This window comes from Miniopterus natalensis, chromosome 18 (genome assembly GCF_054644295.1).
Source record: "Miniopterus natalensis isolate mMinNat1 chromosome 18, mMinNat1.hap1, whole genome shotgun sequence".
NCBI lineage: Eukaryota > Metazoa > Chordata > Mammalia > Chiroptera > Miniopteridae > Miniopterus > Miniopterus natalensis.
The window spans coordinates 9,887,575-9,912,883 of NC_142098.1; the positions used below are offsets into that span (position 1 = coordinate 9,887,575).

Below are 25,309 nucleotides of genomic sequence, written 5' to 3' on the forward strand. Positions count from 1 at the left end.
CTGCCCAGCCAGTGGTCTCTGAGCCAGTCATTTAAAGCATGGACACCCTCTGCCCCCGCCACCTCCCCAGCACCCCATTCATTTAGGCCTGGTCACACAGCTCGAGTCTGGTTCCAGAAGCTCCCCCTTTACCTGGATCCTTCACAGGATGGTGGTTGATGAGAGAGGCTCTGTGCAGGGAAAAGGGTGCTGATAACAGAAAGCAGAAGAGGGGCGTTTAACCAGCCGGGAGATGGAGTGGAAAATCATGTGTTCCCGCAGCTGAGGGTCTGTGAGTTTGTGAACCTTCGGAAATTCTGGGCAAAACTGTGTGAGGGTGCACTTGTCACAATCTCAGAGGCATCTGTGATTCAGAAAATGGCTGCTGGGGCAGATGATCCTCCGAGGTCCCTTGCAGCTCCCAAGCCTGTGGTTCTGTGACCATATAAGGCCACTGTGCCTGGGAAGTCTCACTGCAGCTGAGTGCAGTCTTGCACTGAGAGGGGGGAGCAGAGAGCAAAGGGAGCCCAAGCCCGGACCTCCTGCAGGGTCCCCTAGGCAGCAAAGAGGTGTCGAGTTGAAGGAGGCCAGGGGTCCCTCCTTGGTTACCTCTTCCCAAAAAGCTCCAACCTTCTCAAGTGGGCTTGGTGCCACTGTCCCTCTCTCTCCCCATCTCCACTTGAGATCTCCCTCATTGCATTGCCAGATTCCAGAGTCCAGCTGGTGGCTCCTGTCCAAAGCCCGACACTCAGGCCTGCAGAGTCAGCCTGTGCTTGCTCCCCATATTTCTTCTGCTTTGGTGGCTGGGAATACCTCTCAGAGCCCCTGAGTTTTGAGTGGGCATCAAGCTTGGCCTCCCTTTGCTACCCTTGTTCTACAGGCATAAAAATCTGGTGGGCTCCCACCTTGGCATGTACGCCCACACACACACACGCACACACATATACCTGCCTCCATTGTGAGCTCCTTGGAGAGGACTGGTCTTGGGCATCTATGTACTCTTGGCTCATGTGGTTATGTCTCACTTTCACTGGGTACTCTCCAGAGCCAGTCCTGTGCCAGGTGATATGGAGAGAGGAAAACTGAGGTGTGATCATCTGTCCTCCAAGGGCTGACAGGCTGGTGGTAAAGACAGAAAATTTATAAACAAGTCTACTTGGAGATGATCCCTGACAATTGTCATCAAGGTACAAAACACGCTTCAGTTATGACTCTATTGGTTGTAAGTGACAGAAACTCAAGTCAAATTAGCTTATACAAAAATAAGAAGGAATCATTTGGCTCACATCACTCAAAAGTGTAGGAACAGAGTTAGCTTCAGACGTGGCTGGATCCATTGGCTCAAAGGATATCTCCGGGACTTCATTTTACACTCTGTCACTCAACTATGTAGGTGAAGATTAGTTTATCTGGGAGATGCCGTGGACTGCAGCTAAGGTAGCCCATGCAGCCTCCCGCCTGCTCTCCCAGTCCTGGTCCTGCCTCCTTCAGGACTCAGACCTGGGCTATCACAAGAGACCAGATTGCCCTGGGCTGTTCCTCCAACTCAAACCAGACACCTCCTTTCCTTACCTCACACTCCTTGGGCTGGCATTGTAGGAAGTGTGCCGATGCCCAATTTGTGTGTGAAGCCTCTGGACTCTCAGGGAACCTCGATATAGATATAAGACCCAGGGCAGAAGAAGCAGCCCTGCCTCTCAGCATTTGCCTGATGGTCACAAGTAGGGCCTCTAATGCCACTGTGACACTCGGCCAACTGTGTGACCTCAGGTAGGTGACTTAACCTCTCTGAGCCTCAGTTTCCTCATCTGTAGAAGGGAAATAATGATTTTTGTCTCCTAGAATTGTTTCAAGTAGTAAATGAGATGCTGCATGTAAAGCACTTAGCACAGAGAGTAAACCCGGCCTAGATGGTCAGAACCTGAACATCTCCCAGCCTTGAGGAGCTTTGGGGAGTTACGACTTATAAGCTCCTGATTCTTGTTCCTTACCAAGCTTGTGAGGTCTCACCCTAGTCAGCCAAAGACTCAAAGGAATCCCTACGCAGACCCCCTCTGTCTGCAGCGACCCCTCTCTGGTACTCTGCCCCTCAGATCCCAGCCGCTCAGCCGTCCTGAATTCCGGTCTTTATCTCACCAGCTCAGTGAGACCCCTGTGCTCTGCCTGGGCCCTCCCTGTCTGCACCGTGGTCTCGTAAACGCCTCCAGGCAGGCAGCCAAGGCACTCATAGGACTCACCAGGCTCAGTTCCCTTCTCTCTGGGATCGCAGTCCTGCGCCATCCACTCCCCAATGCCTGAAAACACTTGTTTCATATATTTTGTCCAGTTTTCTAGTTGTTTACAGTGGGAGCTAACAAGTCTGCTTGAGATCCCTCTGGAGTAGTGCTCCATGATCCAGACTGGGTGTGTACTCCCTCCAGAGATTTGTACAGAAATGGGTTTGTGGCCAACAAAGGTCAATGAAATGTCAAGAGGGTCATTCCAATCTGTTTCTTAGAGAAACCCAGACTAGGACCCACAACCCAGCACCAAGTTGAATTTTGCAACAGGAATCATTATTATTCATCACCTGGTACATGGGTAACTAAAATGTGGTATATGCAATAAAAATAAATGAAGTGCTGATACATGATATAACATGGATGAATCTTGAAAACATTTTACTGAATGGAAGAAACTAGTCACAAAAGACCACATCTTATATATGGTCCTATTTATATGAAATGTCCAGAAAGGTAAATTTATAAAAACAAAACGCAGATTAGCAGTTGCTTACTGCTGGGGTGGGGGATGGGGAGTGACTGCTAACAGGTATGTGGTTTTTTGGGGGGGGTACAAAGATATTAGATTAGATTGTGGTGATCATTGCCCAACCTTTGGGATGCACTAAAAAAAATATTGAATTACACACTTTAAATGGGTGGATTGGATGTGACTTATGTCTCAATAAAGCTATTTTTTAATAAAGAATTGTTAGCAATTTCCTCCTGCTAGTGCAGGATTGGAAAGGGGCTGTGGTGAGGTGGAAGAGCAGCCTCAGCTGCTTTGGAATTGGAATTGGTGCATGTTTCACATGGTGTTCAGTCTCGGACTGAAAAATGTGACCACAGAGGGGTTTGCACAGTTTATCGGGGGGTGACTAATGTTGGATGCTACTCTTAAAATCCATTTGCTCTTTCTTAATTCCTTCAACTGTAAGAGGATTCTAGCAGTTTTGGTTTTATGCTCTTTCTAGCTTCCTCCCCTATCCGGCACCTTGTCAGCAGTGAGCATTTACTGAGTGGCCCATCTGCAGGGAGAAGGAACATTCGGGCACGTGCAGTCTTAACCCTGGCCTCAGAGGAACCCGAAAACAGGAGGGCAGGGAGCATGTGGCCTCTGAGAACTGTGATGCCACCTCCGTGGCCTTTGTGTCACTCTGCAGAGCACCCAGAATAGGGTGACATGATGCTCAAGTCTCAGCCCGGGATGAAGAGTGGGCAGAATCCTTCCGTTGACTTTTCTGTTGTCAAAGATGCAGATGGTTGGTTTTGAGTGGACCCTCTGACCTCCCGTGTCTTAATCCCCTCTGGCTTCTTGCAGGGCTCTTCAGCTGTACACTCCTGAGTGGGTCTTTAAGTTAAGACTCTGAGCTTTGCTTAAAGATACTAACAGCTAACATTTATTGGGTGCTTAATGTGCGTCCCCCCTCTCTAAGTGCTTTCAAGTATTATCAACACCTTGTTGAGTGGCGTGGCTTTCACGTGTGCGGGGAATTTGAAAAGACTGCCTTTCTTTTCTCCACTACTCTGTTTTTCAGATTTATTTTCAGTAATTCGGGTAGATTTTCCTTCAGACCCAATGGCACTAACGCAGCAGGTCAGTAATTCAGCGCCCGGATGGGACCCGGCCGCAGCCAGCTGAGCCAGGAGGGGGCCCGGGGGCTTCACAGCCGGTGCTCTCAGCCCCGCGAGGACTGTGCACTCAGTGGCCTGTTGGTTTCTCCCCAGGATCATCCATGAAGACGGCTTCTCCGGAGAAGACGTGAAGCAGTACAAGCCTGTCGTCTACAGCAACACCATCCAGTCGCTGGCAGCCATTGTCCGGGCCATGGACACTTTGGGCATCGAGTACGGTGACAAGGAGAGAAAGGTAGGCCGCTGAGCCCAGGGGCACAGCGAGGAGAGACACTGTCTTGGTCCCCTGTGGGTCACGCCGGGCTGCCTTGCGGTAACAAGAAGAGACCTGCTACATACTCGAGAGGAGGCCTGTCACCCACCTGAGCCAGGACACCAGTTCAGACCTGGCCAGCGCTAACAGGGGCTTCTCTGGGGGACAAGCTTCCCAGCAAAGCGCAACAAGGACAACAGCCAGAGTTCCAGGGCTCAGTTTGCAGATAAGAAAGGGCTGGTGGCTGTTCTAAATTGGGATTCCCACGCGTTGTTCAGTACCTGCCCTTGAACAGTTCACTTGCATAGAGAAAATATTTCTAAAATTTAACAGTCTTACCTGGCCACCATCCCCTCCTTAGGAGAGTTCTCTGTGCCTTGTTTGGGGGGACGGGGCAGCCACGTGAATTGACTCCTGCTTCCCTCTCACCACGGGATGTGTTTTCTGCCTCTGGGGAGTGAGGGCCTGAGGGGCTCCCGTTCCTGTAGGAAGTGCTTGTCCTAGAACAGGGACTGTTTTTCACCTGATTTTCAGGCATCTGATAAGTGGTAAATGGAATAAGTATATAAAAGCCCCCTTACTTGCAAACATCTGCATTAACTGTAAGAGTGGACTTTATACAGCCACACTGGCAAAGCAAAATTAGAGGGAGGGAGGGAGGGAAACATCCTCAGGGAATTCTACCCAGAAGCAGCTCTTGGTCCCTGGGGGAATTCTGAGTCCCAGCATTCCTCTCCCTGTGACCTAGAGCATGGAAGGGGGGCAAGTGAAGGCCTCCAAGCACTTGGGCCCCGAGTGGAGCCTCTGGATGGAGAGCCTTTATCTTTGGGTGATCGGCCTGATTTTGCTAAAATCACATCCTGTCTTTGCTAAAAATCACCTCCATCTCAGAGGAAAACTATTCTCACCTCTGGGACAGAGAACGCACCTGTGACAGACAGCTTCAAATGTAAAACTTCAATACTGATGCACAGAATTCTAATTCCACTGTACGAAGTCGTCCCAGCTCAGGCCTTGGCTTCTCAGGGGAATTGGGTGACAGAGTGTTTCCAAGGCCAGCCGGGGCGGGGAAGCTGGGCCCTGGCAGAAGGGCCTATCCGTGCTGGTTCTGCAGACAAGCACTTCTCCCCAGGGGACAGGCTTTGGTTTGGGTCAGAGAGCCAGGGCCCATGGAAAGAGGGCACTGCTAGTTCTCCAGCCTTGTTTCCTATAAGCATTCACTGTGAGCTCAGTGACTCAGGCACGGTGCTGGCTGCTGGAACACGGGAATGGGCACAGTGGGAGTGCCCGGAGGAAGCAGTCAGCAAATACCTACTCCTATCATCCGAGTAGCCGAGGTGGTTCTAGGGCTTCATTCATTTTAGCAATAATAGCCACAGTGGTAACAAACAGCTATCATTTTATATTGAATTTATTGGGATGACATTGGTTAATAAAAGTATATATAGGTCTCAGGTGTCCGAGTCTATGACACATCCTCTGTATATTGTACTGTTTGTTCACCACCCCAAGTCCAGCCTCCTTCCATCACCATCTATCCCTGCTTTACTCTCTCCTACCTCCCCCCACCCCTCTTCTCCTCTGGTAGTCACCACACTGTTGTCTGTGTCTAAGAGGGGTTTTTTGGCACTTTTTTTCTTCTTAATCCCTTCCCCTTTTTCCCCTAGACCTGCAACCCTCCTCCCCTCTGACAAACAGCCATTGTTTACTGAGCATGTACTAGCTGCCAGGCATTGTGCTAAGCGCTTTCCATGTATTAACTCATTTTAACTAACTCCAGCATTAAAGCCCAGGGCATGAAATGCCTGGTCTGTTCTTCAGACACAGGACAGGCTGCAGGCCTTTGCTGTCTGTCCATCTTTTAGACAAAGCGAGAACGTGGTGCCTGCATCTCAGTTAACCAGCTGGCAGACACAGTGGAATGGCATCTCTAATTTTTTCCAGTTCCCAAGGAAAAGTACCTATAATTTCATCACTAAAGGAATAGATGTTGGTTGAGTACCCACTATGTGTAGGCTTTGTGCTCAGCCCTTGTAAAGATTCAAAGGTATGTGAGATGGGCCTTTAAGGAGCTGGGCATCTTCTGGGGAAGATAGGGCTCACTGGCTGAATGAGCTCGGGTCACTCCACAGGATGGCCAGGGAAAGCTTCTTGGAGGAAGTGAGGCTGGAACTGTCCTCGAAACAGGTGTGGCGTGGCAGGTCCAAGTGTGGGAGAGGAAAGGGACTTGGAGAGGGGAGGAACGTGAGTAAAAGCAGTGGGTTGGCAATGACCGAAGGAGATTTGATTGACACAGGCCAGTGGCCAGAGCAGGGGCTTAGGAGATGGGCCAGGTGTGGGAAAGTTGGAGGATACAGTTAGGTCCAGATTCCGGGGCCTTGGAAAGAATGCCAAGGGGTCTGGGTTTTACCCTGTTGGCAGTAGGCAGCCTTTGACAGTTTTTGAGCTGGGAGGGATGGATAAGAGTAGACTTCAGGGAACTGTCATGAGGGCACCTGCAGGGTGGGCCAGTGGGGAGAGACTGAAGGCGGGGAGGCAGCGGGGCAGTGATGGTGACTGACCCCACATCAGGGTCTCGATGGAAACGAGAGCAGCCACGTGGTGTGGTGACAAAGAAAGGGGACTGGTGACTGGCTACTGGGGCAAAAAGATAAGAATCAGGAAACTGAAACTCCAGTGTGACCAGCCCGGGCGACCGGGGACAAGGCGAACCCGTGGGCAGAAAGTCAGGAGATGGGGCCATGTACGGGACTCAGGTTTCCACCTGGGGGGTTTCCAGGTGGGGGTGATCCCCATGCGGATGGACTCGGAACTGAAGCGTTCCGTTTCCGTGCTCCAGGCCTGTTTTAAACAATGTATGTGAATGAAATTATTAACACGAACAGCTCCCTGTGCGGCGGGTGCTGTCGTTGACCCCATTTTACAAGTGAAGAGTGAGGTGCAGTGACCCTAAGTGACTTGCCCAAGGTCATACAGTACAAAATATCTACGTATGTAGCATAGAAACATAGAGACCTAAGCCTCGTGAAACTACAATCCGTGTGGCTCAAGGCTCGGAGCAGAGTCCCATTTAAATAGGCGCCGTACAATCAGGCAAAACGTTAAATCATTAAAAGAATCCCATGTTTTTTCCTGCGTCTCTCTAAAATATGAAAAAGGACCCAAAGGACAACTGCCACTGCTTCTCTCCTATAGCCTTTCTGTCTGCCTCCGGTCTGTCCCACCCCACTCTCTTGAGCTGCTCATCTCCCCAAGTTCCCCAGAGACCCTCCCTCTACCCCCAGCCCCCGGGGCTCCCGCCCCCGCCCCCGACCCTCCCTTTCCCTCTCCCTCTCCCACCCTTCCCCTCCCTCCTCCTTGCGCGCCCGCCCTCCTCCTCTGCCCTCCCTCCTCCTCTGCCCTCCCTCCTCCTCTGCCCTCCTTCCCTTCGTCTCCCGGGTTCCCCTCGCCTTCCTCCCTCCCTTTCTTCCTCGCTGCCTCTCTCCTTCTCAAACCCCGAGCCTCCCTCTCGCTCCCTCCCCGTCCAGCTCATTATTATGTAAATTGTCTTAATCTTTTAAAGTGGAGTCTCCCCCCCCCCTTCTCCCCCAGCCCAGTCTCCATCTGCATCACAAAAGTAGAGAAACTCGCCCGGCCGCGGTGTCCTAAACTCGACCCTGGGAGCCGGATGGGGGAGACTGGACAATTACTGGGCTAGAGGGGCCCCTTAGCAAGTCTGGGAGCAGCCCCACCCCGCCTCAGCAGGTTTACACACCCACGGGTGTATATATAAAATATATTGTAAGCTAACGAGACGAGCGAAGAACGAATGCCTTGAACTTGTGTGAGGTTTTATTCAGTTGAAAATCCTCGTGTTTTCCTTTTGTTCAACTTTTGTGCATATGCCTATTTCTCTCACTAAATTATAAAGCCCTGGAAGGAGAAACCATAGAGCTTGTTCATCTAGTACAAAGCCTGACACAAGAAGTAGGGGACTGCACTGAGTTCCCACATCTACCCTGAGCTCTTTGGCCCTGGGTAAATTATTTACCTTCCTCAACCCTCAGTGTTTTTGTCTGTAAAATGGGCATAATCCTAACACTCTCCTCATTCATGGGCTGTGAAATTAAATGAGACAATGTAAATGAAGTGCTTAGGGTAGTGCCTGACACATAGGAAGTTCTCAGCATGTTAGCTCTGGTTCTTTCACTTATTTGTTTAAAATTATTACTACTAATAAAAATTGGTGAATTATCCTCACAGCAGTCTAGTGAGGCAGGGGTAAGGTTTTCTGTGCATTTTTCAGGTTAGAGATGGAGGCGCAAGGCGCTTAACTGGCTGCCCAGGGTCACTCACCTGCCCAGGACTAAAGAGCCACAGGGGCTGGAATCACTGCCCAGTGCTCTTCTGTTCCTCCAAGGGGCTTGGTTAGAATTGTCCCCCCCAAGATAGTAGCAGCCCTTTGGGGAGGCTGAATCATATTTCACAGTTAGCTTCCAGAATGTCATTGGATCTCCTCTGGTAAAAGAAATCTTGACATTTAAGTCACACATTGGAGCTCAGAACACTATCTTTTTCTGGATCTTGAAAATATTGTGGTGCCATCTCCGTGGCGCAGTGCTGTTCACCCTGCGGCTTGCACTAATTCTGAAACAGACGAAAACAAGGATGCTCTCTGGCCTGCGTCCGCCTGAGTTCCCTGGGGCCTGGAGAACCTCAGTGGTGTCAGGTCTGACGAGGGGCTAGGGGAGGTGACTGACGAAGGCCTCACGCTCCCATCCCAAACCTGAGGCCAGGAGGAGGCTCCTGCCAGGCAGCAGTGCGTGTACCTGCCCCCTGCTGGGCACCAGGGCTCTCCAACTCTACAGCCAGGTGCAGCCCTGCCTTGTCCCTCTGCCTGCCCAGATTAATGGAGTTTGGAACTCCTCCATTGAAGAGGATCCAGTTCTGCTGCTCTGTTTTGCAGATGGGGCAAAATAAGCCCCATCTGGCCAAATAGGAAAGGGACTTCCTCGGGGATGGCGTGGCAGGCTCAGGACCGGAACTGTGGGTTTTCTGAATCAGGGCTCAGCTCTCTGCATCTCACCAGGCTGCCTCAAGTCACCCAGTCCACATGGGGCCTCACTTTCTCTTATTCAGTTGGTCAGTTAGTCATTCCACAAACACTTAGGGAGCACTCACTCCCGGGCAGACTGCAGAGAGGCAAGGTTGGATACACAGATGAAAAGATGCAGGGCTCTCGAGCTCGGGCAGAGATCACTTCCCTGGTTTGAGAAGGTGGCCTCCTTGATTTCCCAGGCCTCTTACAGCTCTGTGCAAGAGCCTGTGTGTCTGTCGCAGGCTGGGTGTGGGTGATGGCTAAGGTGCCATCTGGGTTCCTACCCAGCTCAGAGACCCTGCTCTTTTGGGTGGGGGGTGGCCTCCCTAGGAAAACCAGAACCTGTCTACCCCTCCCACAGCCACACACACATTCATCTGCTGCTTTACTCAGCTTCCTCCCCCTTCCGTATCTGCAAGCCAGCATACGGCAGTCTGGATCACTGCCAAAGACCCCTTTATGTCGGTTAGTTGGGGTACTTTGGGTCACAAGTAATAGAGTGGCTTATGAAAAAAAGATCAACTGGCCCATCGATGAAGAAGTCTAGAGGTACAGCTGCAGGCGAGGCTTGATTCAGCAGCTAGGATGACGTCCTGGCTTCTCTTCATCTCTCCACTCTGTCCCACTGTGTGGTCTTCACCTTAGACCCCACAAAATCTCTCCCTCACCTTGCAAGACAGTGGTTACAGCAGTTAATTTTTGGCATCCTCCCACTACACCTGACCTGTGAGCATCCTGAGACACAGGTGTGCCTGTGTGGTCTCTTTCCTGAGCAGCCACCCCGGTCCTGGGAGAGTCCCTCTCTCTCCTTGGCCCCAGTTGGATCACATGCTCATCCCTAAGCTAGTCCCTGTGACCAAGGGAATGCAGTGCTCCAATTGCCTGTGGGGCCCCTGGGATGAGAGTGAGTTCCCCAGAGGAAATTGCCTGCAGGTTTTGGTTCTGGTTCCAGGCTTTGTGTATCTAGAGAGCTGCTGCTTACCCCTCGGCCCCAGCTCCTGACTGCAGCCCTTTCTGGGTCTTCTGACCCCTACTCCCTCAACCCCAAGCCCTGGCCTCAGTTTCCTCATCTGTAAAATATGGATGTTTCTACAGTTGTGACAACCAAATACCATGGAGAGGGAGTGCCTGCCATGCAACGTGCCCCTCCAAATACGACAGGAACATGTTACTACCACTGACCTGCACAGACCATTTCTGGCCCCTACAGCAAGCTCACGTCACCCGGTGCCCCTCCTCTCCCTTGTCAGCTCAGGAGCATTTGCACTACCAGACTCTCCTCCCCCAGTATCCCTGGTATGAAGTCCCCAGGGCACAGTCCTGAAATAGCTGCCTGCTGAATTAGGTCCAGCTTTTCCAGCTCTGTGGGCACCCCCCCCTTCTTTCCCAGCCCTCTGTCTTCCTTCCTTTCTCCTTCCTGTCGCACTTCCCTGGTGCGGACGCCAGCTGGTTCCCCTGATCACCACTGGCCAAGGAGAGGAAAGCAGCTCTCCCGGCCCAGGGTGGCTGCTGGGGGCCTGGGCCAGGCTGGAGCTCCATCACTGTCTTCAGGGTCCGGGACTGTGCACCTGAATGATGAAGTACCTGACCCCCAGAGACTGCTCACCCCTGGCCCAAGTCCAAGAGTTCAGCTGTGTGGCCAGAAGCCTGGTGATGTGGTCTCGGACTCTTGTCTCTCGGAGAACACAAACACAGTGCGTGTCCCCAGAATGAAGCTGTCCATGTGGTGGGGTGGAGGGCACAGGCTCTGGAGTCAATGAGTCAGGGAAGCAGGCATGGACTTGATGCCCCTGCACGGTCACCGGCCTGCTGGCAGATGAGGTCAAGGTGCTGACAGAGCAATGAAGGCCTCATCTTTCCTGGTTGAGACTTATTCGGCCCCCTTCCCTGGCTCTTGGGGGCTTGCCAGCCACAGGGTGAGTGGGTGGAGAGAGTGCTCCATCGTCACCATCAGGAAGCGGCCAGGAAGCAACACAGGTGCACATGCTGGGCCCCAAGTCCTTGCAGTTTCCAAACTGGGTGGAAGAGGAGCCTCGGGCCTGCCTTCTGGAAGGAGGCTGCTTCCTCTTGGGGAAAGTGAGGGAGGTGGGAAAAGCAGCCCTCCAGTTCTGACCTCACCAGCCACAGCCGATGGGGAGAAAGGCCAGTATGGGGGCCAGTCTTCCCTCACTGGGACTCTGGCATTGGAGGGGCAGGAGCCATTCTTCCTGGGGCCCCCAGGAACTCAGCATTGAGGGGCAGGGGACTTTGTCAGGTGAAGGTCTGTCCTGAACCAGAGGAGTGCAAGGCTCCGTGGCAGAGGAACACTGGCCCTTCACAGAGAAGCTGGGGTCCATTCAGGCCCAGCCCAGCTCCCTGTGTCTGTGCAACCTCAGGCAAGTCCCTTGTCCCACAGAGTCCTCAGAGGTGGCTTCTAAGATCTCCCATCTCCCCTTCATCCACCCCTGTCATCTCAGTTCCATAAATTCCAAAAGGTTCTATCAATTCTTCTGGCAGAACTTAATGGCTAAGTTTATGTGATTGCCAAGCACAAGGCTCTTCCCTTGTATCCAAAAGAAAAGAAAACCTGAATCTCAAAGGCAGGACCCGTGTGTCAATTGAAGACTGAATTCTAGCCCCACACTGGAGGGAGCCCTCCGCCCCCATGCAGGTATGGGCACCCTCCCAGCACGATGGGAGCGCCTGTGGAGACTGGCACCCAGAGACCACTGAGCCCGGGGAAGCCACTAAATCAGGCAGAAAAACTGTCAAGTGCTCCCATGGCTGCATCTGTGTGTGTCAAGGGTGGCCACGTCTCGGGGCGGCAGGGGGAGATGTCCCGCCATGTGAAGCTGTCAGTTTTTTTCTGTCTAATCAATCCGAAAGGCTCCCTGGGTAGTGCGGGGAGGGAAGCTGTTTGCTTGACGAGAGAATTCGATGGCAGAGCATGCGGAGCAGGCTGAGGGTGGGGGTGTGACGCCAGGGACACCTTTGGGCACTGTCACAAACATCATGCACACATTTCATCGATCCATGCCCCACACCCAGAGCACGAAGGCAGATGTCCCGTGGCACCACCAGGACACCTGGAGCTCGGAGCAGTGGGAGATGCTGCTACGGAATATGCGGATACCCAGCAGACCCATTTAGTGCTTTCCCCCCTGGACAAGCCCCCAGACAGCTGCAGGAGGGGTTTGCAGAGCTCAAGGGCTGCTATCCCTCCTTCCAAAACCCAGACCCGAGTGCTCTGGATGCCTGCAAGCCTGGCCCCTCCCGGAGCCTCCGCCTGGCTGTAGATTCCTGCCGCTGGCTCTCTCCGTAACACCTCGGTGCTTCACTGTGACCAAGCTTCAGACGTACCCAAGGGGGGCCCTTTGTCCATCTGCTCACCTGTTGATGGGCATTCGGGTTCCTTCCATTCCAGGGGCAATGTGACTAACGCCGCCAGAGCGCTGGTGTGCAGGTTTTTGTGTGGACACGCGCTTTTACCGCTCTTGGTGGATACCCAGGATGGAACTGCTAGGCCCTATGGAGGGTGTGTTAACTTTGTGAGAAGCTCTCAAACTGCTTTCCAAAGTGGTGGGACTATTTCGAATGTATGAGCATTCCTGCTGGCCCACGCTGTCTCCAGCACGGGGAATTGTTCCCTCCCCGCTAGCTATTCCCGTTAGCATGGACAGGCCCCATCGTGCTTTTAATTTGCATTCCCCTGATGACTAATGATATTTAGCAACGTTGGCTGTGCTTTTTGGCCATTTGTATATCTTTTGTAAAGTATCTGGTCACATCTTTTATTCTTTCCTTTTTTTTTTTCTTTTTTTTTGTTAATCCTTATGGGGGATATTTTTTGCATTGATAGAGAGGGTAGAAGGGAGGGGGGAGAGAGAGAGAGAAGAGAGAGGGGGAAGCATCAATGTGAGAGAGACACATCAATTGGTTGCTACCCGAATGCACCTCGACTGGGTCCAAGGATCAAACCTGCAACCCAAGTACGTGCCCTTGACAGGGAATCAAACCCGAGACCCTCCGGCGCGCAGGCCGGCGCTCTAACCACTGTGCCACACTGGCCAGGGCTATTCCTTTTAGTGGGTTGTTTGTCCTATTATTCGTGAGTTTTGAGGGTTTTTTAAAGTCACTTCCCGGATACAAGTTCTTTGTCAGATATATGTATCGCGAATATCCTCCAGCCTGTGGCTTGTCTTTCGCAGGAACATTTTTAAGGGAATGAACTAATGAATGTTGACTTGTTCACTCTCAGGCTTCCATCTCTGAGTGCCGGGAACCCTTTCTCGTTATTTCTGTGTGGCTGTGATGTCTTTATCTGCAGAGAAAGAGGTTGTGTTGCATTAGGGGTTGAGCTTGTGGACTCTGGGATCAAACAGTCCTGGGTCCAAGTCCCAGCTCCATGGCCCACGAGTGGGCAGCCCCTTCACCTCTGCCCCCTGAATCTCGCTTCTCTGGTTTGTAAAATGGGGGCGAAAATGATCATCTCCTTGGGCTTCTGTGAAGATTAAATGAGATGAAGACCGTGAAGCACAGAGAGAGGACTTGCAAAAGCTGAGCTGTACCTGTCAGCACTCTGGTGGCTAAGGCCCATCAGCACCCCAGCACCCCCCTAACCCCTGCGAAACCAGGCCCAGAGCTGGCTCTTCTCTCCTCTTTCTCTATGTTGAAAACACCTCCTTCCCCAGGTGGAAAACCTTGGGCTCCTCCTGCCCCTCCTGTGCCCCACTACCTGTCCCAGAATGGCTCTGGCCTTGACCCCGTCCAGTCTCTGCCCAGGCCCCTGCCCCTGGAGGCCTCCTGCTTCCCCAGGGCTACCAACACCCTCTCCCTGCCTTCCGTCTCCTCACCGTCCACCCTTTAGGCCAAGGCCACCATTGCTAAAGAAATCAGAAACGCGGGGCTCCTGGGGGAGCGTCTGGGGAGACCACTTGGTGAGGGCAGGCTCTGCTGTGCCTGGCTTCTCTGGTTATAAATAACAGGCTCTATTCTTAGCCCACCAGCAGTTAGCGCCCGCCCCTACCTTCCAGAGCGCCTTGGCCGTCCTTGCTGGAGACAGGCCATTCCTTGGCCTTTGGCAGGACCCAGTCCTTTGATACGTGATCAGAAAATTCAATTATAAAACCAATTACTGATTTCCTGAGCTTTACAAGGAAGACATGAAAGTTTGATTAAGTTTGAATTCATTTGGTTGACGGCCAGCCAAGGCCAAATGGGCTTGTGGGAAATTTTTGTTGTTGATCCTGTTTTGTTTTGTGGCTGCGCTCTTGCGGGGTGGGGGGCACATTGATTTTTGTGTTGCGGGGTTCCCCCCAACTTGCTGAATGGCTGTTCCCCTGTTGTGATGCATGAGATGTAAACCCCCCAAAGACCCGTTGCCGGGGTGAGGGCCTGGGGAATTGAGCTCAGCTAAACGGAGTCCTTCAGCTTTGAAGGCAGAGCGTCCGTTTCCCATGCGGAGCAGAGCTGGAGCAGCCCCGACGAGGCCGAGGCTGAGTTCAAGGGCACTGCACGGACCGGGGTGCAGGAGTGGCTCCCTGGTCGCTTGGGAGCGGCTGCAGCAGTGGGCTGGGCTCCGACGGCTTCCAGCCCCTGCCCAGGGAACAGACAAACAGCTGCTGAGGCCAAGGATCAAGGGGCCAAATGACTAGAGCCCCTTGAGTGCCTCTGCCCAGGTAGTCACCTCTCCCCAGAACCTGCTGGGCCTCAGCAGCAAGGGCCCAGGGCAGGAGGGGCTGGAAAGCAACATTTGTCTGCAGCCAGCATGCCTTGCTTTTTCAGATATTTCTGAGAAACCAAGCAGAGCCTGTGATGGGATCTGACCCGGGCTCCAGGTCAGAGTCTGATTTGGTTCTGGGACCTGTGTTTCTTCCTGTGGAACAAACAAGAAGATAAATAAGCCCCGGTTCTTTGGAAGCTGTTGCCACCCCCAGAACGCTTTTTACAAGAGGAATATTACCCAAGGGTGATGCTGGGCCCCATTCACAGTGTCTCCCCATGCCTAAAATGCCCCAGCTGGAGATGGAGCCCTTTGGGTTTTAAAGGCTTTTTGGTCTCTAGAAATCCTTGTTGATGTGCTGATGCCCCTGGAGGGAGAAGCACCTCCCAGTGGAATAAGCCATCGTCTAACTGAGGAAACAGCCCTTTGGGGGAGCACATGGGATCCCTGTGTCCAGGGCAGGGTCAGATAAACTCCACGTGCCTCCCAGCTCAGTCAAGGCCCCCAAAGTGACCCCTCACACCAGGAAACACTCACGCCTGTGATGTCCACCTGGTGCTCCACACCCACTCACACCTGCCCCTCACCACACAGCGGCCTCACCAGCGGGCCCCGCTTGACCCCCACTTGCAGATGAGGCAGCCTCACACTGCTGGAGAGTGCCAACTCTGGACTTGGGGACCTGGGGCTTCTGAGGCCAACCCAAGCCTGTTTCCTCTGCACACAGAGGCCACGGCGCTGAGCTTTATTTGGTTGGCTTGTTTGCTTGTGTTTGTTTTTATAAGGTGAGCGCTTTTTCTGAGGTTTGAATTTGGGTGGTTTTTCCCTTTTAAAAAAAAAATAAAACTGTTACAACTCCCTGGTGGAAATTAGGAAATTCTGGGTTAGTCATCTAGGCAGAATTGACAAATAACCAGGCAATGCTGGGTGGAGTACTTCCCCTCCCCTTAGAATTTCAGGTTTTGCTAACTTGGGGAAGAGGGAGTTGTGAAGTTGGGGAAAATGTGTACAGCTGGGCTGAGCCTGGAGGGCGGATTCCCTCCTTTATGTAGAACTAGACATTTAAAAAAATAAGTTATCTTTGTGCAGGGTGATTTTTTAATATGCACAGACATGAGATAGTATGGGAAGAGAAAGGGAACAGGGGAAGAAGGAGCCCAGGCTGGGGTCCCCAGGAAGGGGACTGTCACCCCAGATGGGGAGAGGGTTCCTGAAGCAGGTGCCTGGAGAGACTCCACTGTCACCCCCTCCCCTGCACATCTGAGTGATGGTGATGACAGCAGGGTAGTAACAAGTCCCCACGTATGGAGCACACGCAGGCAGGCTCTGTGCCAGACACCGTTGTTTCTGCTGTTACCCTCGGTGACACTCCTCGTTTTAATAGGACGATACTTATTTCAATACAAATCCAGAAAATAAGAATGCAGCCCATCTAGCTCATGACTGCCCAGATATTAAAACAAGCCCAAAGTGTCGGAGTTTGATTTTTTTTTTAAGTGAGTCAAGTAAAAAAACATATTACGCACATAAGGCCAGGGTCTTACACAGATTGGGCAGAAATGACAAAAGCAGGACAGAAGGACTGAGGTTCGGAAAAGCTTGCCTTCTCCATATGAGCTAGGCAAGTGATATAATTATGCTCATTTTACAGATAAGGAAACTGAGGCTTCGAAAGGTTGAGTGACTTGCCCAGGGTCACACAGCTGACAGATGGCAAAGCCAGGCCCCAGACCCAGGCCTGCCTGACCCTGAAGGCAGGTCCGTAGCCCCAGCAAGGCCCAGAGCCCAAAGTGCAGGTGAGCATTCTCACCTTTGCGCCCCAGGTGAAGCCCCAGTGCTGGCGTGGGCTCCGCCCGCCTTCCTGGGACTCTCCACTGGAGAAGGAGGGCTTTCCTCGCTCCTTCCCAAAGGGTTAATGGAGGCAAATCCTCACTGGGGAGGTGAGGGCCTGGGCCCACTTTCTCCAATCCGCCGCTTGGAATTCTCTCGAATAGAAGCCTTTTTAGAAAGAGCCTGGCGTGATGTCCCTGTGACTGAGGAGCTGCCATTTGGGGGTTCACCGCGCCCTCCCCCGCCAGCTCCACCCACCACCTAAGGGCCCTCCTCCCTCTCCTTCCCTCCCTGGTCTCTCCAAGCCCTTCCTTTTTTCCTTTCTTTCTTGTCTCTGAATCACTTTTTCCAATAAGCTGTCGACTCAGTATGTCAGATAACTCCCTGAATGATTTTGGAAAGCCTTCCTCCGATAACTGAAGCTTCGGAGTTGGAAACACATTTTTATTTATGTGGGCCCGAGGTTTCAGAATATGATTACGTTTGCATGGGCAGTGAGCGGCGTGGCCTCTTCCGCACAGTGTGAACGGCAAGGGAATAGCACCTTCAGCAGGAAGGCAGTAGTCACCCAGGCACTTGGCCAGGCCTAGTACTCCACTGGGGGAGATCAGCCGAGCTGACCCAGGCATGGGGGCGGGCATCGCCCCAATCAGAGCAAATCTTGTGGCTTAGAAACCATTCGGGTCCCTGTGCTTTATAGTTGGCCAGCTTCCTATTGGGGATTCTGGGGCTGCAAGCGCAGAAATAAAAGGCAGATCAGCGTGTGGGTGTGGGTGTGTTTTGTGTGCGTGCACATGTGTATTTGGCTCTGCAGTTCTGTATGTAGGTTTGGGGGGGGGGGGGGGTTGACTATGTGCCTTCCCTAAGGAAAGAGTCTCTAGCTCTCTTCCCATTTTAAAGGGGCTTCCTTCAACCCTAAGGTTACACTGAAGACCTACTGTGCGTCAGACATGAAAGCTGCTAGCTGAAGCCCCTGAGAAGAGTAATTCTCACAGAATTTACAGTTTAGAGAAGAAAAGCAAACTAACAAACTGCAAGAGCCAGATAGTGATCATGCAAGACAGATGATTTAAATGGGCGCCAGAAACAGGTGGCCCCCTGAAGTCAGCTCACCCTTGGCCAACCATGTGACATAGTAACAGCTGACACCTACTGACTGCTCACCACATGCTTATATTATGTGTATCTTACTCCTTTTAACAAACCTCACAGCACAGTACCCAGAGAAGTTGGGACTATTTATCAGATTTGAATGCTAAAGCTTAGACAGGTAGCAGAGCCAGGACCAAAATCTAGGATTGCTCACCTCCAAATGCCTCACTAGGTAAAATACTTTCCTCCAAGTCTTCATTGTTCTCATCTGTAAAATGGGACGGTTCCAGATTTGGCTTACCCCTGAAAAGCGAAAGAGTATTTTTAAAAATATAAGCTTTCTCCTAATATATAGTGATGGGAGAAGATATGACTTTGAGTGGTGGGCATACAGAGCAATACACAGATCTTATAACATAGAAACCCACACCTGAAACCTATATGATCATGTTAACCATTGTCACCCCAATAACTTTAATAAAAAGAAAAAATATATATAAGCTATTTTGCAAAAAGTTCTGAAAATCGCACCCCTGTGTGACCCCTGTGTTTGGCCCAGGAGCCCCTGATGGAGTTGGTGGCATGTCAGTGGCAGGACCACAGAGGTCCCTGCATTTTCTTGGACTCCTTCAGGGCTACCAGTTGAACTACCAATGTGATGACTTTTACTTAAACCTCACTTTACAAATTAGAGAGCTTGATTTGTCTCCCACTACCTTGTCAAAGTTCCAGGGAACGACAGTTTTAGCTTTAGAAGCCCAGCACTCGCCACTACCGGTCCCCTGAGGTGGTGTTCTCACCAACCCATCCACTGCCAAGTGGCCACAGGCTCATCAGTCTCAGCCCCGGGCAAGGCCACGTTCCCTCGAAGCCTGAGGGCTCTGGTGGTAGCCTGTGGCCGGTGTGCACGCAGCAGCTGATGCTGACGGTGGTTGACGCTTGCCCTCTGGTTAACAGTGTCCTACAGCTACAAGGCCTAGAACACAGAGCTTAGGTCCACCATAGCAATACAGTTGATTAAGGGGCTCTGATTTCGACCCCCCTAGAATATTAATGGGCTGTGTAACACTTCACTAAGTTTCAGATGTGCTTTTGAGGATCGAGGCTCTTAGGGGTGCAGTAGAGGCGAAAACACAGGCTTTGGGGGTCAGGAAGATCTAGACACACGCAGGCTCTAGCGTGCCCCTCTGGGACCTGGGACCATTGCTCGTTTCCATCTGCCTCCCTCCCAGTTATTTATCTGGGGGATGAAGAGGCTTGAGCAGGGAGGGGCTGTTTTTCTGTTGACCCTCTAAGCACTGATCACAGAAGCAGATAATTTTATTTGTTATTATTATTTGTGCTCCCGTGTGACAGATTTTTTTATTTATTTACTTGGTTGCAATTTTTTGTTTTGTTTTGGTGAGTTACTTTAGCCAAACTCCTGACTTGTACTTGCTTTGCTGTGCATTTCTCCCAAGTGGAGCATTCTACTTGATGGAGGGTGGGTCAGAGCAGCTCTAGAGACACGTGATTAATAAGCCTCAGCAGCCGTGGTGTTGAATTCTTACCAGGTGTCACGCTGAGCACTTGACTGCGCTAACTCACGTAACACTCAGCATCCTCTGAGGTACATGCAGCTGTAATCCCCATTTTACAGACGCACACACAGGCATCCCTCAGAGGTGTCACAAGTTGGGTTTCAGATCATTGCAAGTGAGTGCTGCAATAAAGCGTGTCGTAATCTTTTTGCTGGCGGAGGGTCTTGCCTTCGGTTTGTAAAAAGCAATATCTGTGAAGTGCAATAAAACGAAGTAGGTCTGTGCTGAGACTCGGGGAGTGTCGCTGTCTGGGAGTGCGGGTGGCCACGCCCTCCTGGGGCCCTGAGGGCTCTATCCTAGGACCCTGCCAGCCTCATCCGGACAGTGGCACTTATGTCCTGTCTCACACTGATGTGAGCAGTCGTTTCTATCTGCAGCTCAGGATCTGCTCCCTCTAAGCTTGACACACACTCCCACCTGCGATGTTCAGTTCTTAGAGCCCCAGGACCAGCCCAGGCAGACTGCAGGCCCCTGGGCCCCTGCTACTTGGCAGTTCAAGCCATGGCCTCTCCCTCAAGGATTTCCACGACCACCTGCTCCCTACCCCCCTCCCTCCCTCCCCCCCTCCCACGAGCCTCACTTGCTGGCTAACCTGAGCTTGCTCCCACATCCTTGCTGGGAGCCAGCAGCTGAGCCACCAGTGGCCCTGTAACCTTGAGCTGACCTAACTCGTATGATGAGAGAGCATAGGTGACATTGTTTCTAAGGGCCCTTCCAGCTCCATTCCAAACCTCCGTCGCCTCTCGCCTGTCGCCTGCACCAGCCTCCTGGGTGTTCTCTGCAGCCCTCCCTCTTCCAGCTCTCCCGCACCCAGCCTGGCTGCGAGAAGCAGCCGCAGCGAGCCTCAAAAGCAGCAGTATTTCTCGTCTCTCCCTTAAGCCTCCCATGGCTTCCCGCCACACTCAGAATGAGTCGGACTTCTGCCGGTGGGCAGCCTGGCCCTGCGGGGGCGGGGGTCCCGTGCTGGCTGCTGCGCTGAGGCGCCTGGAGCACAGCCAGCCCGCCAGCCTCCCTGCCGTCGGGCCGTAGTTCATGTCGCTGACATCATCATTGCGTGTTGAGTCTTCACCCAACCTGTGTCCTCAGCTTTATGTTTATGGCTTGCCCTGACATTTCTCTTTTCTTACATGTCCCAAATTATTAAAAACAGCTGCTTTATAAGTAATTGAATGAATCATGGGAAAACATTTTTTTTCTATCTGTAAATAATTCCACCTAAAATTTTTCTGGGAGTTTGCAATTCCATGATGAGCTCCCAGCACACACCCAATGCACAGTGTCCTGCTCCCAGCCGCGGCTCATGTACCATCCAGACACCATCTCTGGAACCCCCTGGCCTGAAACAGGACCTCCCCGGTCAGTCAATATAGGGTCAGTGCAGAAGGGCCCCAGGAGTTGTAAGCGGCCTTCAGTCACTTATTCTGCCACTTCCAGACAGTTTCAAGTGATGTCACCCCCACCTTTGGTGTGCCCAGTTCTGTGCCTGTCCCATGGCTGGGGGCGCAGGGGGGATGCACTGGGGAAGGCACAGCTCCTGCCCCACGCAGAGCAATCACAGGCTTGTTTTCAAGACTGACACACAGGAGCCCATTCAGCAACTAACTGGTATGATTCAGAGCCCAGTGTGGGACCTCAGAGGAGAGCCAGGTGTGGAGCAGGTGCAGCACCTTCCCAAAGCAGAGGCACTCGGGTGACCGGTACACCCCAGGAAGCCCCTTCTGTGTTTATGGAAGGTGCTGTACAGGTGCCGTCATTTTCTGCGTAGACCTGACACGGGAAAAGTGGGCAAGACCATCCAGAAAGGCAGAGCCTGGGTTGGCATCTTAGGTGGTGAGGCCTTGGGTAGAGGTCTCACCTACTGGGGCAGGAGAGCCCTCATGACTGTCGGACGTTGGAGTATTTGCATGCTAGCTGCAATGTCACCAAGTGTGATGGTTGACAGCAACCTCAGAGATGATCACATCCAAAGAGTGGCACAGTGGTGACTTGTGTGCCACTACTGACCACCAGCCACCACCAGCCCTTCACTGTTGCTGAGTCACAGCACTGCTCCTGGCCCCGGAGACCCCTCCGTGCAGCCCAGGCAGCCGGCGCAGTTGATCAGAGCGGCCCGCAGGTTGAAGCCAGCTTGACTCTCTGGTCTAACCAGTGCAGCTCCCTCATGTCACAGAGCCCGGCAAGGAGGTGCCCTGGAAGGCCACAGAGGAGAGAACTGCACCCAAGGCTTCTAAGCCCCCGGTGCAGTGCCTTTCGGCTCTTTCCCTTCCAAGTTCATTCATTCAGCAAATGCTGACTGAGTGCCTGCTGTGTGCCCAGCCTGGTGGTGGATCCGGGGGGAGAAGAAGCCTTACATGGGAGCTCAGGGTCCAGGGGAGAGACCTGGAAACGGCACCCTAGGAGGTGGTGAGGGCCACACTCGGTGCCTCCCTCACCAGGGGAGCAGAGGTCCTGCAACCTGGACCTCAACAAGCCCCTTGTCTCCCCCTCACTGATTCTCAGGATCTGGACACCTGGGTTCTCTTCACTCCTTGCCCCAAGTTCCAAACTTGTCCCCAGGGCTGTGGCCATCCGAGGCAGGTGGATCACTGGTTCCTCTTCAGGCCTGCACACTTGAGGTGTTCATCATTTGTTCGATGGGCCAGGGAGACACTGACCTCCTATTAATGAAATATTTTTCTTTATTGCTCAAAATAAGGGCTATATTGGATGCACTGAACTTAACATCACAGATCAACTTTTGGGGGGCTAGCTTTCATGTCCATCATTTGTAACCAGAGAAGAAGACCAGTTCCTCCCACCCCCTGAGGGGAGGAGGAGCCCATGTGGACATAATTACAGAGTTAAACTCGAAAGGGAGTTTCCAAGTTCCTTTTCATGTGTAATGAAGGCAAACATTCTCCACTTTTCTATAGTTCTTGCCCTTTCTTCCATTTTTATTTATGACACTCCAAACCAGACAGATTCTCGAAAGGAATATTAGAGGCTTTGAAATTAGGTAATGAAACAAATCCCCCTCCCCTGCAAACAGCCCCCCTCACTGACCGCCCAGCAGGCCGGTCCCTGCACGTGCAGTCCCCACGCGTGGTTGTCAGTGTCCAGCGGGCATGGGTAGGCACCAGGGAGGACACGTTCACCTCTGCTGGAGCAGCGCCAGCACCCTCTCCTCCCGTCGCTCCGTGGCATCCAGGACGGCATCCTATTTCTGTTCTCACCTGTGGCGTCTCAGCTCCTCTCGTGACTGATCTGCCCTGTAACCCAGCACTCCTGGGTTTCCTGCTGAGCCGAGCGGACGCCTTGAGAACAAGCTCTGGGCAGTCTCTTGTCTGCTTCCTGATGGCTCACCCTGGTGTTGCTGGGCCTTCCCGCGACAAGGAGTTGGCCCGTGGTGCTTAGCTCAACGTATGGCCTAGAATTCACTCGTCGCTTCATTCATTCCACTGGCAGCACCTTGTCAATGAATTATTCTAGTCAACAAAGCGGACGCAGGCCCTGCCCTTCTGGAGCTCACAGTCTCCCTAGGAAGAGAAATAGTCAATGAAGAAACAAACAGATCTAATTACACAGCGTGATAAGTGCTATTAAAGAAAAGAAAGCTGGCCTGGGAACAACAGAAGGCACCTGCTTTAGGTGAGGGGAGGGGTGCTGTCAGGGAAAACGTTTTCTCAGGGGTTATACTTAAGCAGAGACTGGAAAATAAAGAGCCAACCTCACAAACGTTTTTGGTGGCAAGAGAGCCAGTGCAAAGGCCCTGAGGTGGAAGTGAGCTTGTTGAGTATGTGCAAAGCCTAGAAAGGGAGCAGGGTGAGGGCAAGGTGCCTTGGGATGAACTTCAAGGGGAGGTCGGGGGTAGGATCGAGACCCTAACAGACTTATAGAGTTTGGAATGATGGAGAGAGAACCCCCACTCCCAGCCCCAAAGATTGTCCCATCTGGGGGGCTGTATTAGTTCGCAGGGCCGCCATAACAAAGGACCACAGAGTGGGGACCTTGAACAACAGGCATTTTCTCACAGTTCTGGAGGCCAGAGCCTGAGATCGAGGTGTCAGTAGGGTTGGCTTCTCCTAAGGCCTCCCTCCTTGCCTTGTAGAGGACTATCTTCCCTGTGTCCTCACATGGTCTTCCCTCTGCCTGGGTCCTAATCTCCTCTTATAAAAACACAAGTCTTAATGGATCAGGACCCACCCCAATGACCTCATTTTAACTTAATTTCCTCTTTAAAGGCCCTATCTCCAAATACGGTCACATTCTGAGGTCCTGGTGATTAGGGCTTCAGCATATGAATTTGGGGGACACGATGCAGCTCATGACAGGGATCTTCCCTGACCTCCTCGTTGAGGACAGCATTGGGGTTGTGGGGGGCCAGAGGAGACCATCCCAAGCAGCCTTCTCCCTCTGTTGAAAAGGATGTTTCGCAAGCATTCAGGGTGTCAGGGACCCAGTGGTACCAAACAGGCTTTTTATCCACCATCAGTCAGAATCCTTGAGAGAGAATTAGAGCCCTTCCTGGTGTGGTTCAGTGGTCTGTGTTAGTGCGGGGTCTCCAGTGGCCCTTGGCCCTCAGGGGAGGGCAGCCAGCTCTAGGTGGGGACAAGAATGGCAGGCTGAGTGGGGAAGGGGTCCAGGCTGCCTGGCGAGCGGGCTGGGGAGGCACATCCAGGCTCCCCAAGGGGAAAGAGGCCCAGAAAGTGTTGTGTTGAATGAAACGGAGGATTGAAGCCCCAGCGACCTCACCACCTGCCTTCCCCAGTCCCCTCACACCTCCAGAGCCAGGGGCAGCCAGCCCCAAATTGCTGGAGGGCTGAGCTGCCTGCAGACCTGCAGATCAGCCTCGGGTCGTTCCCTCCACCCTATGCCGAGGATAAAAATAAAATAACCACAAGGAGGGAAATGTCCTAGAGAAATTACCTTGAAATTCAGAAAACATGAAACCAGGCTCCATCTAATTAAGATGACATTTTAAAGGGGGAGGGGGGACCTGGGTGGCATTTTAACTCGCAAGCTGATTGCGCAGCCTCTCTAATTTTGGTTCTGAGCAACGTTTCCCGTTGGAACAGAAGACTAGACTTCAAAGGCACTGCCTACTGCCGGCCAGGCAGAGGGAGTGAAAGGAGCAGCGTGGGGCCCATCGCACAATGTGGTCGGGCCTGGAGCAAAGGCCTGGGGACCGCAGGGGGCCGCAGCCCTCGGGAACCTGCTGTGCCTTTTAGGGGATCAGTGGAGCTGCTCCCCGGAGGACAGCTAATTGAGGCAGTGGCTTATCCTTGGAGAGTGAGCTTTTGTCCAGCCTGGGCCATCTTGGGGCACTCACAGGGCAGAGCTCTGGCCTGGGCTGGTCGCAGGCATCCTCCCATCTCAGTCTCCCCCAGTGCTATAGAACCAGGACCTCTCAGGAGCCTATAAGATCCACCAGGTGGAGAAGACCTGCTCCCTCCCTCCCAGAATCGAGGAAGAGGCAGCCCCAGTCCCTTTCAGCTTAGAAGGCAAGTGGATGGGCCTCCGGCTGGCTCAGGGAGACCCTGAGGCGCAGGTACTGTTCTCCTGCTCTCTGGATAAACCAAGGAAAGCAGCCCAGGTGTGTGAGGAACCAGCTACCCTCGGGGGCTCCTGCACATCCCTTGTCCACCCCAAGTTATCGCTGTTCCTGTTATTACTCCTGCTACTGACTAATCACACAGGCACATGTGGCACGCACCATGATGAAGCGTTTCGCAGCTCGGGGAGCACATTCGCCCAGACCCTGGGCTCTCACATGGCACGGAGAACATCGCCATGTACAGCTGAAGAAACTAAGTCACAAGGAGTTGAAATGACTGGCCCACATCTTTGGAGGCCAAATCGTGCGTTATCCATAAATTTCACGTAGCCTCATGTCACCCTGCTCCTTAGCGACCACCGAGGTCT

General features: G+C 52.6%; 1 protein-coding gene across 4 annotated transcripts in view; it reads left to right on the plus strand.

Annotated features, from left to right (window-relative positions):
* Nucleotides 1-25,309, plus strand: part of GNAO1 (G protein subunit alpha o1) — a 126,189-nt gene that overhangs the window by 69,266 nt on the left and 31,614 nt on the right. For 3 of the 4 annotated variants that reach the window (XM_087827187.1, XM_016220999.2, XM_016220998.1), the window contains exon 3: nucleotides 3,969-4,110. In XM_087827187.1, coding sequence (XP_087683313.1) covers nucleotides 3,969-4,110 — 142 coding nt within the window. Of the gene's footprint in view, nucleotides 1-3,968; nucleotides 4,111-5,949; nucleotides 5,977-13,741; nucleotides 13,767-15,137; nucleotides 15,153-25,309 lie in introns of all 4 variants that reach the window. The other variant, XM_087827188.1, reaches the window with a different exon arrangement.